The sequence below is a fragment of the Alexandromys fortis genome, unplaced genomic scaffold (genome assembly GCF_014885135.2).
Source record: "Alexandromys fortis isolate MF-2015 unplaced genomic scaffold, M_Fortis_MF-2015_v1.1 scaffold_28, whole genome shotgun sequence".
Taxonomy (NCBI): domain Eukaryota; kingdom Metazoa; phylum Chordata; class Mammalia; order Rodentia; family Cricetidae; genus Alexandromys; species Alexandromys fortis.
This window is the reverse complement of record NW_026067901.1, coordinates 6,594,771-6,608,535: the sequence shown is the minus strand read 5'-3', so window position 1 is coordinate 6,608,535 and position 13,765 is coordinate 6,594,771. Positions and strand designations below refer to the sequence as shown.

Genomic DNA, 13,765 nt, shown 5'->3' with positions numbered 1-13,765 from the left:
TCCTTACTTCCCACAGCACATGCCAAGATGCTAATTGGTCCTGTACCAAAGCCCTGTGTCCTGGGATATGTAAAGTGGAAGGGAGCCTAATTACTACTTTTGATGACAATGTATTTAACCACCCTGGAGACTGTTACTTCTTGGCCCTCCACGTAAGTACTTATCTACATCTCTGAAAAAACTGAGCAAATCCCCAGAGAATTTAAAGCACAATTCATTTTATGTTATTGAGTTTTGGTAATTTCATACATGAATACAATGTATTTAGAGTGTATCTATTATTTCCCATTTTCCCCTCCAAAACAACTTCACTTCCTTCTCCTTTCTCTCCTTCTCCTCTTCTTCTTTATAACCAATTGTGTCCAATTATTGCAGCCATGATTCACATGGGTATTGGGTCATCCACTGGGACATAAGCAACCTACTAAGGACTACACTCATAAAGAAAACTGACTCCTTCTCTCTTAGCAACCATCAACTTTCAATAGCTCCTCAGCCAGAAGTGGAACCTTGGGAGCCCCATCCATGTCTTTACAGGAATGCTGACAGCTTGGTGTCAAATGGGTCCTGTACAGACACTTGCTCTGCGTTGTTCATCAGGGAAATGGCTCTGTCATGCCCAGAAGACAATTTCTGGAATTTACAATATTTTTTTCTCCTCCACTTTTCTGATGTTCCTTGAGACTTCTTGGGGAAGGATTGTGACATTAGGGATAATAACTCAGTAGTTAGTTTTTGTACTTTGGCCAGGTTGAATCTCTGAATTAACTACTGTGAAAATAGGCTTCTTTGATAAGAGGTGGAAGCTACTTTCAACTATGTGTATAAGGATAGAGCCTTGGAAAGAAGTTAGATGCAGTTTAATTTACAATAGTAGTAGGTTCTGCCCAAGGGCGTATAATCTCTCCAGCACAGATTCTTGGTCAAGGGTAGAGATCCAGGCATGAGTTCCTGCTCATGAAGCAAGCCAAGACTGAAAACCAATTAGAAAGATGTCAGTTGGCCCCATAACATCCATGCCACTACTGCACCAAGAGGCATTTCTTGCATGGCTGTCTGTCACTCACAGGGCTCACAGCTATACAAGACTGTTGACAACCACACTCTTCCAGGACCTTGTCTAGTTCCTTCGGACACTAGGAAAGCTAGCTGGCAGGGGGGAAGCTGCTTTTCCACTGAGTTCCTGTGTAAACAAAGAAGAAGCAAACAACCTTCAGAATCTTCATTACACATTTCAGCGTCTGCTTTCTGTCACAAATCGACATCGACATCATTGAATAGTAATATTATATCGTGTACACTCTGAAAATTTCTGGCTGAAACAAAATTCAGCAGGTAAAATCTTAGTCTGTGAACAAGCCACTAAGTACTTAGGAAAGTCATTGCACTCTTCTGCCTGTCTGTGGACACTCAACTGTGCTTCACATAATCTGATGCTGTCCTTCCTAGATGCATTTTCTTCATTATTTCCATAAATTTATCTTTAGCCTTTATTATACAATGTGACCCCATTGTGGGATAACTGTTGGGTTTGCATTTAGACTCGTCTTAGTATTAAAATCTTAAGTAATCTGAAGTACAGTTACAGGGCAGTTCTACTTTGTAGTGCCTACTTTCAGTGGATGGGAGAAAAATGAATAGTGTTTCATCTTTCTGGGAAGGAATGAAGAACTGAATTTGTGTACGGCAAATAGAGAGGAGTGGGTTATTATGACAAAGTTCCACAAGATGTAGTGTTTACTACTGAAGAGCTGTATTCCAGTCATGTCTCTTTTCTTCCTTTTTATGCTACCTTTGTTCACTCTATGAGGACTAGGCATGGAGAAAGCGAAAGAGAAACCTACTAAAGAATACAGAACGTGTGCTGTATCCAGATCAGTGGTTCAGAGACCTGCAAGACAGAGCTTGAAATCTCATGGCATTGCACAGCAACATTTACAGCTTCTCCAGCTAAAACCCTCTTGCATTAAATCTGTACAGATGCTATAGACTTCCCAGGGCTTCAAAAGCCATTTTCCCTTTAATTCCTAATAACACCACAAAGCACCACAGTTATGCTGGATTCAAGAGTGAAGACAAAAGAAAACATTTGTAGTGAAATGTCCACGTACAGAGCATAGCTTCACATGATGTCCAGCCCATTTATAAAATGCTTGTCTCTTCCTGTGGGTACACCAGGGGCTGAATAAGATTTCTAGACTCTGAGCAGTTTGTGTGATGAAACTGCAGATTTAAGTTCATTGTGAATCAATCATGTAGAATTAGCGCGTGCTAAAATTCCTGAACATATTTTTTTTTTCAGAATGAAGAGATTTCTATCAGTGTTGAGCTTCGTCCATGTGATGATGGTCAGACAGGGTCGTGCCTAAAGAGTGTTACGCTACTCCGAAATTCTGTAAGTATTTACCTTCCTAAGGTTCAGCCAGAGCAGCATCAGGTCAATGATTTCACTAAGTAAAATCTGGAGAGGGCTGAGGTGTTGGCCTAGTGAGGAGGAGAGCTTGATACAAATGCATGGGGATCTGAGGTCCAATGGCAAGGACTTTGGAATGGCTGGGCATGAGTGCATGTGCCCATAACCTCAGTCCTCTGTGTCAAAGGGAGAATGATCATGGGGGCCTTGCTGACCATCTAGCCTATCCAAAACCCAGTGAGATCCAGGTCCGGCAAGAGACCCTATCTCATCAGGATAAGTCAAGGAGTGATAGAGCAAAACACGCAATGCATTGCTTTGACTTCTGAAGGAAAGTACATAGGCACATGCACCCTCTCACACACATGGACCCCACATACATGCACACACACACACACACACACACACACACACACACGAGAGATGGTTCAGTTGATACTTTTCATGGGTTTCATCCCTAGCACCATGTGAGAAAACAGAATGTTCAACCTGGCTACATGGTCTGTAATTCCAGAATAGGGGAGGGAAAGACAGAGCAGAGCTCTGGGACTTGCTGATGAGCCAGTCTTGACAAATGGAGAAGCTTCAGATTCAGTGAGAGGCTATGTCTCAAAAGAACAAGGTGTGTGGCAATTTAGGAAGACACATGGTACAGTCTGTGCTCTATGCCTTTCATTACCTCCCACACAAATGTGCACAATAAGTCTGAATTCGGGAGAATAATGACTTGCTATATGAATTAAGTCTATGAATAAGATGTCAGAAAAACAATTTTATTTCTAGAAAAGTTAGAAAGAGCCAAGATCCTAAAATATGCCCACAGTGAGTATAAATACTTGTGTGTGAATGACAGGCTAACCATGGTTTTCCATTAGGTGTTCATTGGGACTTTAAAGGGCTCATGCCTGCCTAGGTGTTGGTACTTACAAAGGGTAACCATCTTGGTTTCAGTTTCCTTGTCTGTAAATTGATGACAAGCGTTCCTTTCCAGGACTGATATGGGAAGCACGAAGCATAGTGTAAGAAAGGCTTTAAAGATATTCATAAATCTATGCTACAGAACTCAACATGTTTTTAGTGGCATGAAAATTCAGTTCCATGGAGCACATTAAAGCTATGCTGAGCTAACGAAGGGTTTTAAATATTAGTCTGTTTCAGGCGGCAGATTTGTGTTCAATAGTGATGGGACAGTCACAAAGGATGGAGTTGTAATTCAAGGTTATTACTATTCAGGTAAGGTTAACAACAGCATCTAAAAACATCTTCCAGATGACTTTATTTACTCAGCTTCCCAAACTGACATGCTAATTTTGGTCAAAAATTGTCATTCAACAGATGAAATACAGATCTTCAATGCATCTTCTTTATACATGCAAGCAGAGGTGCTGTCTCTCCTAAAGATGCAGATACAAATTGCTCCTGCAATGCAGTTGTATTTGTCCATGCCTCCCGACGCATTCACAGACACTGTCGGTAAGTCCTCCAAACAGTATCATTTCCAAGGATCCGGCATTATGCCCTTAATGTGGCAATATAATGTCACAGAGAACATAACTCTTCCATTCTAAGAGACTGGAACTTGTGCTGGACCTGTCTGTCAAAGATAATAATGCACCTCAAGGTCACTTAGGACATAGGACGGCTTTTCTTCTGTGTGCTCAGCCTGTTGATTTAACTTGCATTTAAGAGAACAGTGTAACAGTCAGCCTTGGCTCATCACAGAATCAATAACAAAGGGTGTTCAACAATTCTCACATTTCAAATTTTTGAATTTAGACTTTTATTTTGGGTCTAGAGAAATGGCTCAGTGGTTTAGAGTACAAGGTCCTCTTGCAGAGATCCCAGGTTCAATTCCCAACACCCACATGATATTGCAAAACCATCAATCAGTAACTCCACGTCCAGGCATGCATGTGGTACACGTACACACATGCAGTCAATACACACATGCTTAGGAAATAAAATCTAAAAATATTTAAGGACTGTTATTCAGCTAACATTTTGAAAGTATGTTTTAAACGTCCTTTTACTAGTAGTGTAAATCAAATAAGACCTTGGCATGCAGCTAAATAAATAAAAATACAGTATGTATAACCTTAAAACTCAGGAACAAGTGCCCTTAGGCTACACCACAAGCTCATTTATTTTCCTGAAGCTTCCCATCATAAAAATGAGCTCTTCTTCACGGTCATAAATGGTAAAAGAATAAATGGCAAGTCCCACAAAATGATTAATGCATACATGGTACAAGTTTTATGCTACATACTTTACGTGAAAGGTAATGTATCTTAATATAGACAAAGAATGCAACTTGTGGATTGCACAGCTCTGACAAGGAAGGCACATAGCCTTTTCGTGATGCATCTTTCTAAGGTTACCATGGCAAACAGCAAGTACCATTTATTGCACATGGTTGTCTGTGCGCTGGAATTTTTGTGAAAGACTAATGAATGAAGTCTGAAGTGACGTAAGATTTTACCTACTGTGTGCTGGTATTAACAAAACATATTTCAAGTATTTTTTTTTTACAATGTTTTCAATAAAGTAACCGGAAGGCTGCATAGGTGGAAATGGTAACCTTTGCTCTGTGACTTCAACATCCTGCAGGTCTCTGTGGTTCCTACAACAACAAAGCAGAAGATGATTTCATGTCAAGTCAGAAAATTCTGGAGAGTACAGCTCAGGCATTTGCTAATTCCTGGGAGATGATGTCTTGTTCTAAGGGGAGCCCCTCTTCCTGTGTCAGTATCGAAGCAGGTAATCATCATGGAGATTCAAGCTGTGTTGTTTAAGTTGGTGCATTTGCAGACTTATACTGATGTAGACATCAGATCACCTTGCCTCTAGCTAACATTTCTTATATTAATCCCAGGTTTAGATGAAATAGAGAATTAAAGAATTAAGAGATGGCACAAAAGAGTAAGTCTCTTATGAGGAACAAAGTTAATCTATGTTCACTAGAAAAAGAGGCCAGCACTTTGCGGTAGTTTATAAAATAAATCTGATTTTCGGTGTATTATATTTTAATTAATAGCAGCATAAATTAAGCTGAACTTTGAGAACACCGTATTAATAGTAATAGTTTTGGGAAAAGCATAAGTGATGGGTTGTTGCCAATTTGCCAGGGTATCAGCCACAGCTGCTTTCTGTGTCTCTCTCGGAAGTTCAGACTCCTTTATGCCTAAAATCATCATGGAACGCATTGGCTATCAGCGCCCTTTTTAAAGATCTTAAAACCTTAAACCTTAAAAGCATCATGTAAAGCATTGGCTATCATCATTTTACAGATCTTCTTTTTGTGAATTTAGTATCGTGTATATATTTATAAATAAACAAATATCAGTTAAGCACTTTTCAACAAGTGCATTTGATTTTCATCACCTGGTGATGCTGTGTCATGTGACGTGCGTGTAATGCAGAAGAGGTGGCAGGTGAGCCATTGACATTGATGCACAGCAAAGAGACACTTAAGATGTGGCGTACATCACCTGTTTTCATTTTTATATCAAAACTGCATTTCAGAGAAATGTTAAGTAGGTTAATAGAAAATGTCAGTAGTACTGAAGACTCAACTTCTAGTGTGCTCTGTTTGCACTGTGGTATTTTAAGCATAGTTCCATGGAATTTGATACACCATAGCAACTGATTGAGAGCAAAACTCTTCCTGGAGGCAGAACTCAGAGATGTTCAGCTTTCCTTTCAATTAAGAGACTTTGGTGCTACCGAGTCTAACTTTGGATGCTTTCACTTCTTTCCAGAGAAGTTTGCTGACAGCAACTGTGGGATTCTTCTCAATTCAAGCGGGCCTTTTGCTGACTGTCATCAAACTGTGAGCCCCAAATTCTACTATGAGGTACGTGATGAGCTGACACAAACAGCCTTTATTGGAAATATTTTGATGATTTTGACAAAGTGTGCACATCTTAATCATTCTCAAATTGTTACTGTTGTCAACAGATGAAAGTATACGCATAAAATTAGAATTAGGGTCTAATAATTTACCTAAATATTAAATAAATTAACTTTATAAATATAATGTTGGAAAATAATCAATCCCAAATGAGAAAAAGCTTGAAGAACTTTTCTTTTTTGCTTCTTGAAAGTAGATGAATAGTTAATGAGCTATTTTAAACATTTAAAAAATATTTCTGAATGTTTCAAAGTACAATTTAATTTTAGGGTCAGGAATGCCTGGATATACATTAAGCTATGGGTTTGCCTGTTCTTATGAGTAACTTTGAAATGTGATTTATATTTTTTTTTTATTTGAAAGGAATGCAAAAAATACACGTGCTCTTGTGGAAGCACCCAAGATTGCCTGTGTACGATTTTAGGGAACTATGTGAAAGCTTGTGCCGAGAAAAAAACATACCTGGAGGGCTGGAGAGATGGGCTATGTGGTGAGTAGGGGTGAAGCCACCTAGTGGGCTGGGGAGCTTGGCTGTGTGGTGAGTAGGGGTGAAGCCCACCTAGTGGCTGGAAAGCTGGGCTGTGGTGAGTAGGGGTGAAGCCGATGCCTCTGCTTCCCTCTCAGCTTCCTGCATGCACCTGTGCCGGGATGGGGAGACACAGGCATTGACAAACTTGTACCTGATACTTTCGTAAAGAATGTTTTTCAAACAATTATGGGGTCTCCCTTTCTCTCGTGGTCTGTTGGCCACCAGTCCGCGGGGACAGAGGGAGCAGAGGCAATGTGCACGGCTTTGTACAGCCCGTGAGTGCAATGGAAATAGACTTCTTCGAGTCTGATTCGATGTCACAGCTCAGTTTTACTTCAGAGTAAAGGGAATATGTGAGACGGAGACGGCAGCTGGGGAATCACCTAATTTGGCAGCTGGTCCTACCATACAGCTGGAGCACGATATGTAATTATCATTATCAGGTGCAGACAGCAGGGGGAAGCATTTGCCGGGAACTATGTCAAAGGTCACACTTAAGTCAGGTATCCAGACTCAGGTACAGCTTCCAAATGAGGTCCTTTGGGCCTAGAGATACTATTTTAAATAGGATGGGGACGGAGTTCTGCCACAAAGGGAATCCTCCATACCATGTTGAGCTCAGAGAGCTATCCCAGCATGCAGAGCCCTCTAACAAATGATCATTGGCAAATCTTAAATTTCGGCATTTTAAGTCATTCCTTTATTTAATATATATTTAATTTATTTTTATATATAATTTAACTTATATTTTCAAGATGATAGGTATTTATAGGAATATGTTCAATTACTGTATACTGAAATTACATGGTTTTTCATTTGTAAATTAGGAGCCCCAATATTATAGTTAAAATATTTATCATAGTCTTTGAATATGACTTCATAAAGATTTACCTTGAGAAAAGAAGAGCAGTAATCAAAAAATCTTCTACAAGTCAGGTCTGGAGGCATATGCTCCATTTCCCAGCATTTGGAAGGCTGAGGCAGGAGGATTTCTGTGAGTTTAAGGACAGCGTGGGCTACGTAATGTATTGCGGGTCAACCTGGACTATATAGCAAAATCCTGTCTCACAAAAGCTTGCAGATTTGTAGAAGCCTACATCATCCAGGTTCCTCAACACTTCCTGGTCCGTGTCCAACAGGCAGTAGGGCTGATCACATTAAATTTTCTATGATATCAATTTAGCACAGGGAAATGCCCTACTCTTCTTGTTTAATTGTAATGACCCTCTTTGGTATTTCCCTTCTGCTCCTTCTAATCTATATTCTATGGTCAAAACCAAATGAACCAAATAAAGTAAAAATCACACAAAACTTGTCAGTTGTTTCTCCTGGTTTAAAGGGTTCTATGGGCACAGACAATGTCCCTGGACTCAAAGCTTCCAGCCCTTGGCATGCTTCTTGTGAGAATCACACTGTCTCCCAGTTTAGACTGTTGTTCCGTTGTAAAACTACCCTTCTCTGGGCTGCAGTCCTCCTGTGAATTGGCCCATTCTCTTCCCTCAGTACAGATCTTCCCTGTGCATGGAAATAGTATTTATCTTCCTTTTAATGGCGCCTGCTACAGTTGTCCTTAAAATGGGGACAATAGCTACACAAGAGCAGTGTGTATTGCCTAGCCTGACGATGGGCTTTGTCTGAAACATGGACTGAAAAAGAAGAATAAAAAATAAACCAATGATCAGATAGCTTTTTTCTATACTCACAACTTAAAATTTGAATAATCCACTATGCTTTCTCTAAGCATCAGTGTGAAGGAAGTCCTCTTCTAGAATGTGTGCAGATGGTAAGGACCATTCTTGCTTCATCCCCACAGAGCTTTCTTGTCCAAGTGGCCTCGTGTTTAACTACAAAGTGAAAACCTGCAACAGCTCTTGCCGATCACTCTCACAACGAGACCGAAGCTGTGATATAGAAGATGTTCCAGTTGACGGATGCACTTGCCCTGAGGGAACGTACCAGAACAGTGAAGGGAACTGTGTTCAGATGTCTGAGTGTGACTGCTATGTTAATGATGAGATTGTGCAACCTGGCAAATCCATCCTTATTGATGACAATAGCTGGTGTGTAGGAGATTATATAGACACTCATTCTGATACCCACAGCAGATAACACAGATGCTTGTGATGACACTGACAAGGGAATGTGTTCTCTCCAGAGGAATACTCACTTGATTGTATGAAGTCTCCCTCAGATCTACTATAGTTTTCATTTTCCATGTGTTACTACAGCTGGTTGGTGCTTCTTTTATTCTGGAGGGGCCATCACAATCTACTACACCATAGTGACCATACATGTGGTTTATTCCACTCTGTGTTCTGGTAGCTTTTATAAATAGACAATGTAAATTGAATTTACACTCAAATAATGATCTGTTTTAGTCTGTAGCATTCTGCAAATACTTGTTCAGCGCCTGTGCTAGGGCTTGTATTTATTGCTAGAATTACAAAAGAAAGTATTCATAGCCTTGTCTACACAGATTAAGCAAGGTATTTGTTACCGTGTGGTAGCAACCACGGCCTGAGGAGTTGGGGAAGCTTCCGAAAGGAGGGTGAACTTTGAATTCTCCTAAAAATGGTCTGTCTTTCCAGACAAAACTGCTATGTGGAGAATGATTTCTGTGAAAAGAATGAGATAGCACATGCTTAAAAATATTGGGCACGGAGGCTATTGTATAAGATTATGTTAGAGACATAGACAATGGCCAGGCTGCGGCTTAGATTCCAAGTTCACAGGCATATGGTTGGGGTTCGAGGATAAGCTTTCTCCCCATCACTCTGTAATTGCAGAATCAAGTGATTATGAGCCACAAGCTCTCTCTGCAGCTATGGCATCTCTCAGTACTATTGATCCAGAACACCATCAGCTCTTGCCAGCATCTCTTAGTTAACTATCTTTCCCTTTTCTTTGACTTCCTCTATTCCTGTGTCACCTTCCCTGCTCTGTTTAAGGTAAAGCACAATTTTGCTTGAACCACTAGCCTTCTTAAACAGATGACTGACAGTTGCTAAAAGAATAGAAATGTACTTGCATGTCATTTAAGGCCATACAAGATCTGGCCCCAACTTTTTACTATCACTGTCCTCATTTGTATATTATTCTGCTTGCATCTGCAGGAAATTTTTGGGAGCCTTTGAAATACACCTTGTTCTTTTGGCCATCAATTTTTCATATTTCTTGCTAGATTAGATCCTGTAATCAAACTTTCCAAGAGGTTTTCTTTGACATTCGTAGAACTTGCACCTTCCTACAGTACTTGTAAGGTTACAACTTATAATTTGGCAAATCATATACATATATATATTCTTATAACTGATTCACATTTGTCTAATTGCCCTTAAATATCAATGTTTAAAGAGATAAAATATATGGTTTTCTTCTATTTCCAGTGTCTGCCAGGATGGAGGGCTTCTTTGCGAAACTCCTCTTAATTTGACCATACGTAAGTGGTTTTTATTGCTGTTGTAATACTTGCTTATTTGATTTCCCACACTTGCCCTCATTTCTTTCTTTTCTGATACTCTTCTTGCCTCACCTCACCTCACCTCACCTCTCCTTTTCTTATCTATCTATCTATCTATCTATCTATCTATCTATCTATCTATCTATCTATCATCTATCTACTCTCTCCTCTCACAAAACACCCCAGAGTGGCCTTGAAAGGACAGCAATCCTTCTAACTTCAGCATCCCAACTGCTGGAGTTAAGGACATGTGCCAGAACTCCCCCTTCTTACCCAAGTATCTGTCAATAAAATGGTCAAAAACTAGACCAGGAGCTCTGGATTCACGATTATATCTTTTTTATCTTGCAGACAACTGCTCCAGGGGTGCTGAGTATGTAGACTGCAAAGATCCCAAGGCACAGAGAAGGACTGATAGGACATGTAGCACCAGGAACATACCTGACTTTCAGGTCAGTAACATTACATCAGAGTGGAGCCTTAAAAACTTTAAAATTTTCAGGGTAAATAGAAGCCACAACGTATAAGAAAAGTATTTCGATCATCGTGTGTATGCGTGATCTCTTTCACTGTCAAATGTGAGCTGCAGATGAGCAGTGACCATAGTTACGCATTTAACTTGGTGCTGATGATGTGACATGCTGACAGAAGTATTGATTCTGCGCGTTTTCTTGTAGGGAGACTTGCCATGCAAACGTGGGTGCTACTGCCCAGTAGGAATGGTCCGCAACTCTAAAGGGATATGCATACCTCCTGATGACTGTCCCTGCTCTTTTGGTGACAGAGAATATGAACAAGGAAGTGTTACTTCTGTTGGCTGCAATGAGTGGTGTGTAATAAAGACTTCACAATTTATTTGTTTTAGATATTTAGAAATGGATAGTTTGCTGTTATTTTTCATGGGAATGAGAAAGTCGTGTCTAGGTCTGTTTGAAAGAATAATGTCCAGTGTAAGTTAGCACAGGATAATTTTTTTTTGCGTAAAAAGCACCATGAACATTAGATAATATAATCTAGATAGCTTCAATATTTAAGCCAAGAAACATTTTATGTTCTTTTTTTACAAACCACTAAAATATATGAACCATGACAAAAATAATGGTCACTCTTCAATTTTCTGCTTTTAGTACTTGCATAAAGGGGTCTTGGAACTGTACCCAAAATGAATGTCAAAGTACTTGCCACATCTACGGGGAAGGACATGTTAGAACCTTTGATGGAGAAAGTTACAGCTTTGATGGGCTCTGCCAGTACACATTCCTTGAGGTAATTTTGTGTATATTTTATCATCATTTTTTCTGTCCTTCATAATTATTCTTGAGTATGGGGAAATTTATTTTCAAAATATTATTTTATTTATTTATTTACCACTTTTGATATGTTTCTAGAAGGGCGAGTATTTTCCAGTGTGAGGATGGCTCTGGTGGCTCTGTTAACTTCTGGCTTGGCTTCGTTAGATGTATGACTATGGCCACGTTCCTTTAGATTCTGTATTGATAAAATGTGCATGGAAATAGCACCTACTGGAAGCCATGTGGGAGCACTCATTGTAGCCCACACTAAGTGGTTAGTGATGGTAGACCCTGTTATCCTTGCTGTAGCAATAGAAATGGTGACTAGAATTTCTCAAGTGCTCCTTGCCAAGAAAAACTGACACAATTCATTGTTGTTAAGTCATTGTAAACCTAGACAACTTTTATTGCCCTTATAATGCAAATAGAGAAGGGGAGCTTTAAGTGAATTAAGCATCTTAAACTGTTGTAAGGAGATGCTTGTTGGTTCCTAGCTGCTCAGCCCCGAAATAGTCACACAGAAACTATATTATTTAAATCACTGCTTGGCCCATAAGCTCTAGCTTCTTATTGGCTAACTCTTACATATAAATTTAACCCATCTCCATTAATCTGTGTATCGTTATGTGGCAGTGGTTTATCGGGTATGTTCTGGTGTCTGTGTCCTGCGGGGCTACAGGGCTTCTCTCTGACTCTGCTTCCTTTCTCCCAGCATTCAGTTTAGTTTTCTCCACCTACCTTTATTCCCTGCGCAGGCCCCAAAACTCTTTATTAACCAATGGTATTCACAGAATACAGAGGGGAATCCCACATCATTAAACTACTACCTAGAGATTGACATTGTGAATGAACGAAATGTCTGATTTCAGAGCTCATGCTTTTAGAGACAATTAAGGTCCTTGATAAGATAACATTTAAAGATAAAGCTTAGATTCATTATTATTTGTAGATTGTTTATGACTGACTATCAAATTTCATATAAATTACTGAAGCAAAAGAACCACGTTTAGCTATTTATAGAACCCCCAAACAAATCAGTGATTCATATATATGATGCAAATACTTCTACATCTATGGTAAAATCTGAACTTGTGTGGAAGCAATGGAATTAGCTTTGAATCAGGACAGGCTATTTAGAGTGCACTCTACAAGCTGCCTGGCCAGAAATGGAGCCAACCACCTGCACGTTTAGGAATTCTCTACCACACCTTGTGACGTATTGAATTTAAGAAATCATTTTGGATGTTGCAGTTGAAGTCTATGTTCCTGAAACTAATGAACTCTCATAATTTACTTTTAACAGGATTACTGTGGTCAAGAAAACGGCACATTCCGTGTTTTAACTGAGAGTGTCCCATGTTGTGAAAATGGGCTTACCTGCTCCAGAAAAATCATAGTGGCCTTCCAGGTTTGATATAGCCCCGCTTTGCTTGAATCTCCTCTCAGGCTGTGCTCTTTCTAGTTGAGCGGGTTCTTTGTAAAATCTCTTTTCTAATTACAGGATCAAAACATCATCTTACAAGACGGTAAAGTGACAGCAGTTCAAACCACTGAAAATAAGGATTGTGAGCTCAACGGGACCTTGTACTCCATCCACACTGTTGGCCTCTACCTGATTGTGAAACTTCCGAATGGAATCATTCTGATCTGGGACAAATACACCAAAGTTTCTGTTATTCTGGACCCAAGGTGGCAGGTATATACCTCTCTCAAACACTGGGGAATCTGACACTTAGAAGCAGGTTAGGGCTTCAGTCACTGTAATGAGCCTACAACTTCTCTTTAGTCATCTTTAACTATAATCAAGTGACCAAAAATGCAAGTGCTGTCAACTGAGGCGTTCTAGGCTAACTGTATCTGCTTTCTTGGAATTATCACATGGTAATCATTTTAAGGTAATTATATGTTTTGAATTAAGTATATCTCTTGCAGTAGATACTCTGAAAATATGAGTATATACATGCATAATTTAAAATTCACAAATCTATTTTTCATCGTTAAAAACATTTATTATGCCAGGTGTGATGGTACATGCCTTTAGTTCCAACACTCAAGAGGCAGAGGCAGGTGGAGCTCTGTGAGTGTGAGGCCAGCCTGGTCTACATAGTGAGTTTCAGGACTGGACTGGCAGGACTATGGAATAGAAAAAGCTTCTCCCAAC

The 13,765-nt window shown here is 39.7% G+C and overlaps 1 protein-coding gene across 1 annotated transcript in view; it reads left to right on the top strand.

Moving 5' to 3' along the window:
• Positions 1–13,765, top strand: part of Muc19 (mucin 19, oligomeric) — an 87,149-nt gene that overhangs the window by 19,608 nt on the left and 53,776 nt on the right. The window contains exons 10-23 of the mRNA XM_050131363.1: positions 17–152; positions 2,303–2,395; positions 3,562–3,646; positions 3,749–3,886; positions 5,021–5,170; positions 6,172–6,266; positions 6,687–6,813; positions 8,666–8,912; positions 10,239–10,291; positions 10,664–10,768; positions 10,994–11,141; positions 11,440–11,578; positions 12,908–13,012; positions 13,106–13,300. Coding sequence (XP_049987320.1) covers positions 17–152; positions 2,303–2,395; positions 3,562–3,646; positions 3,749–3,886; positions 5,021–5,170; positions 6,172–6,266; positions 6,687–6,813; positions 8,666–8,912; positions 10,239–10,291; positions 10,664–10,768; positions 10,994–11,141; positions 11,440–11,578; positions 12,908–13,012; positions 13,106–13,300 — 1,816 coding nt within the window. The remainder of the gene's footprint in view (positions 1–16; positions 153–2,302; positions 2,396–3,561; positions 3,647–3,748; positions 3,887–5,020; positions 5,171–6,171; positions 6,267–6,686; positions 6,814–8,665; positions 8,913–10,238; positions 10,292–10,663; positions 10,769–10,993; positions 11,142–11,439; positions 11,579–12,907; positions 13,013–13,105; positions 13,301–13,765) is intronic.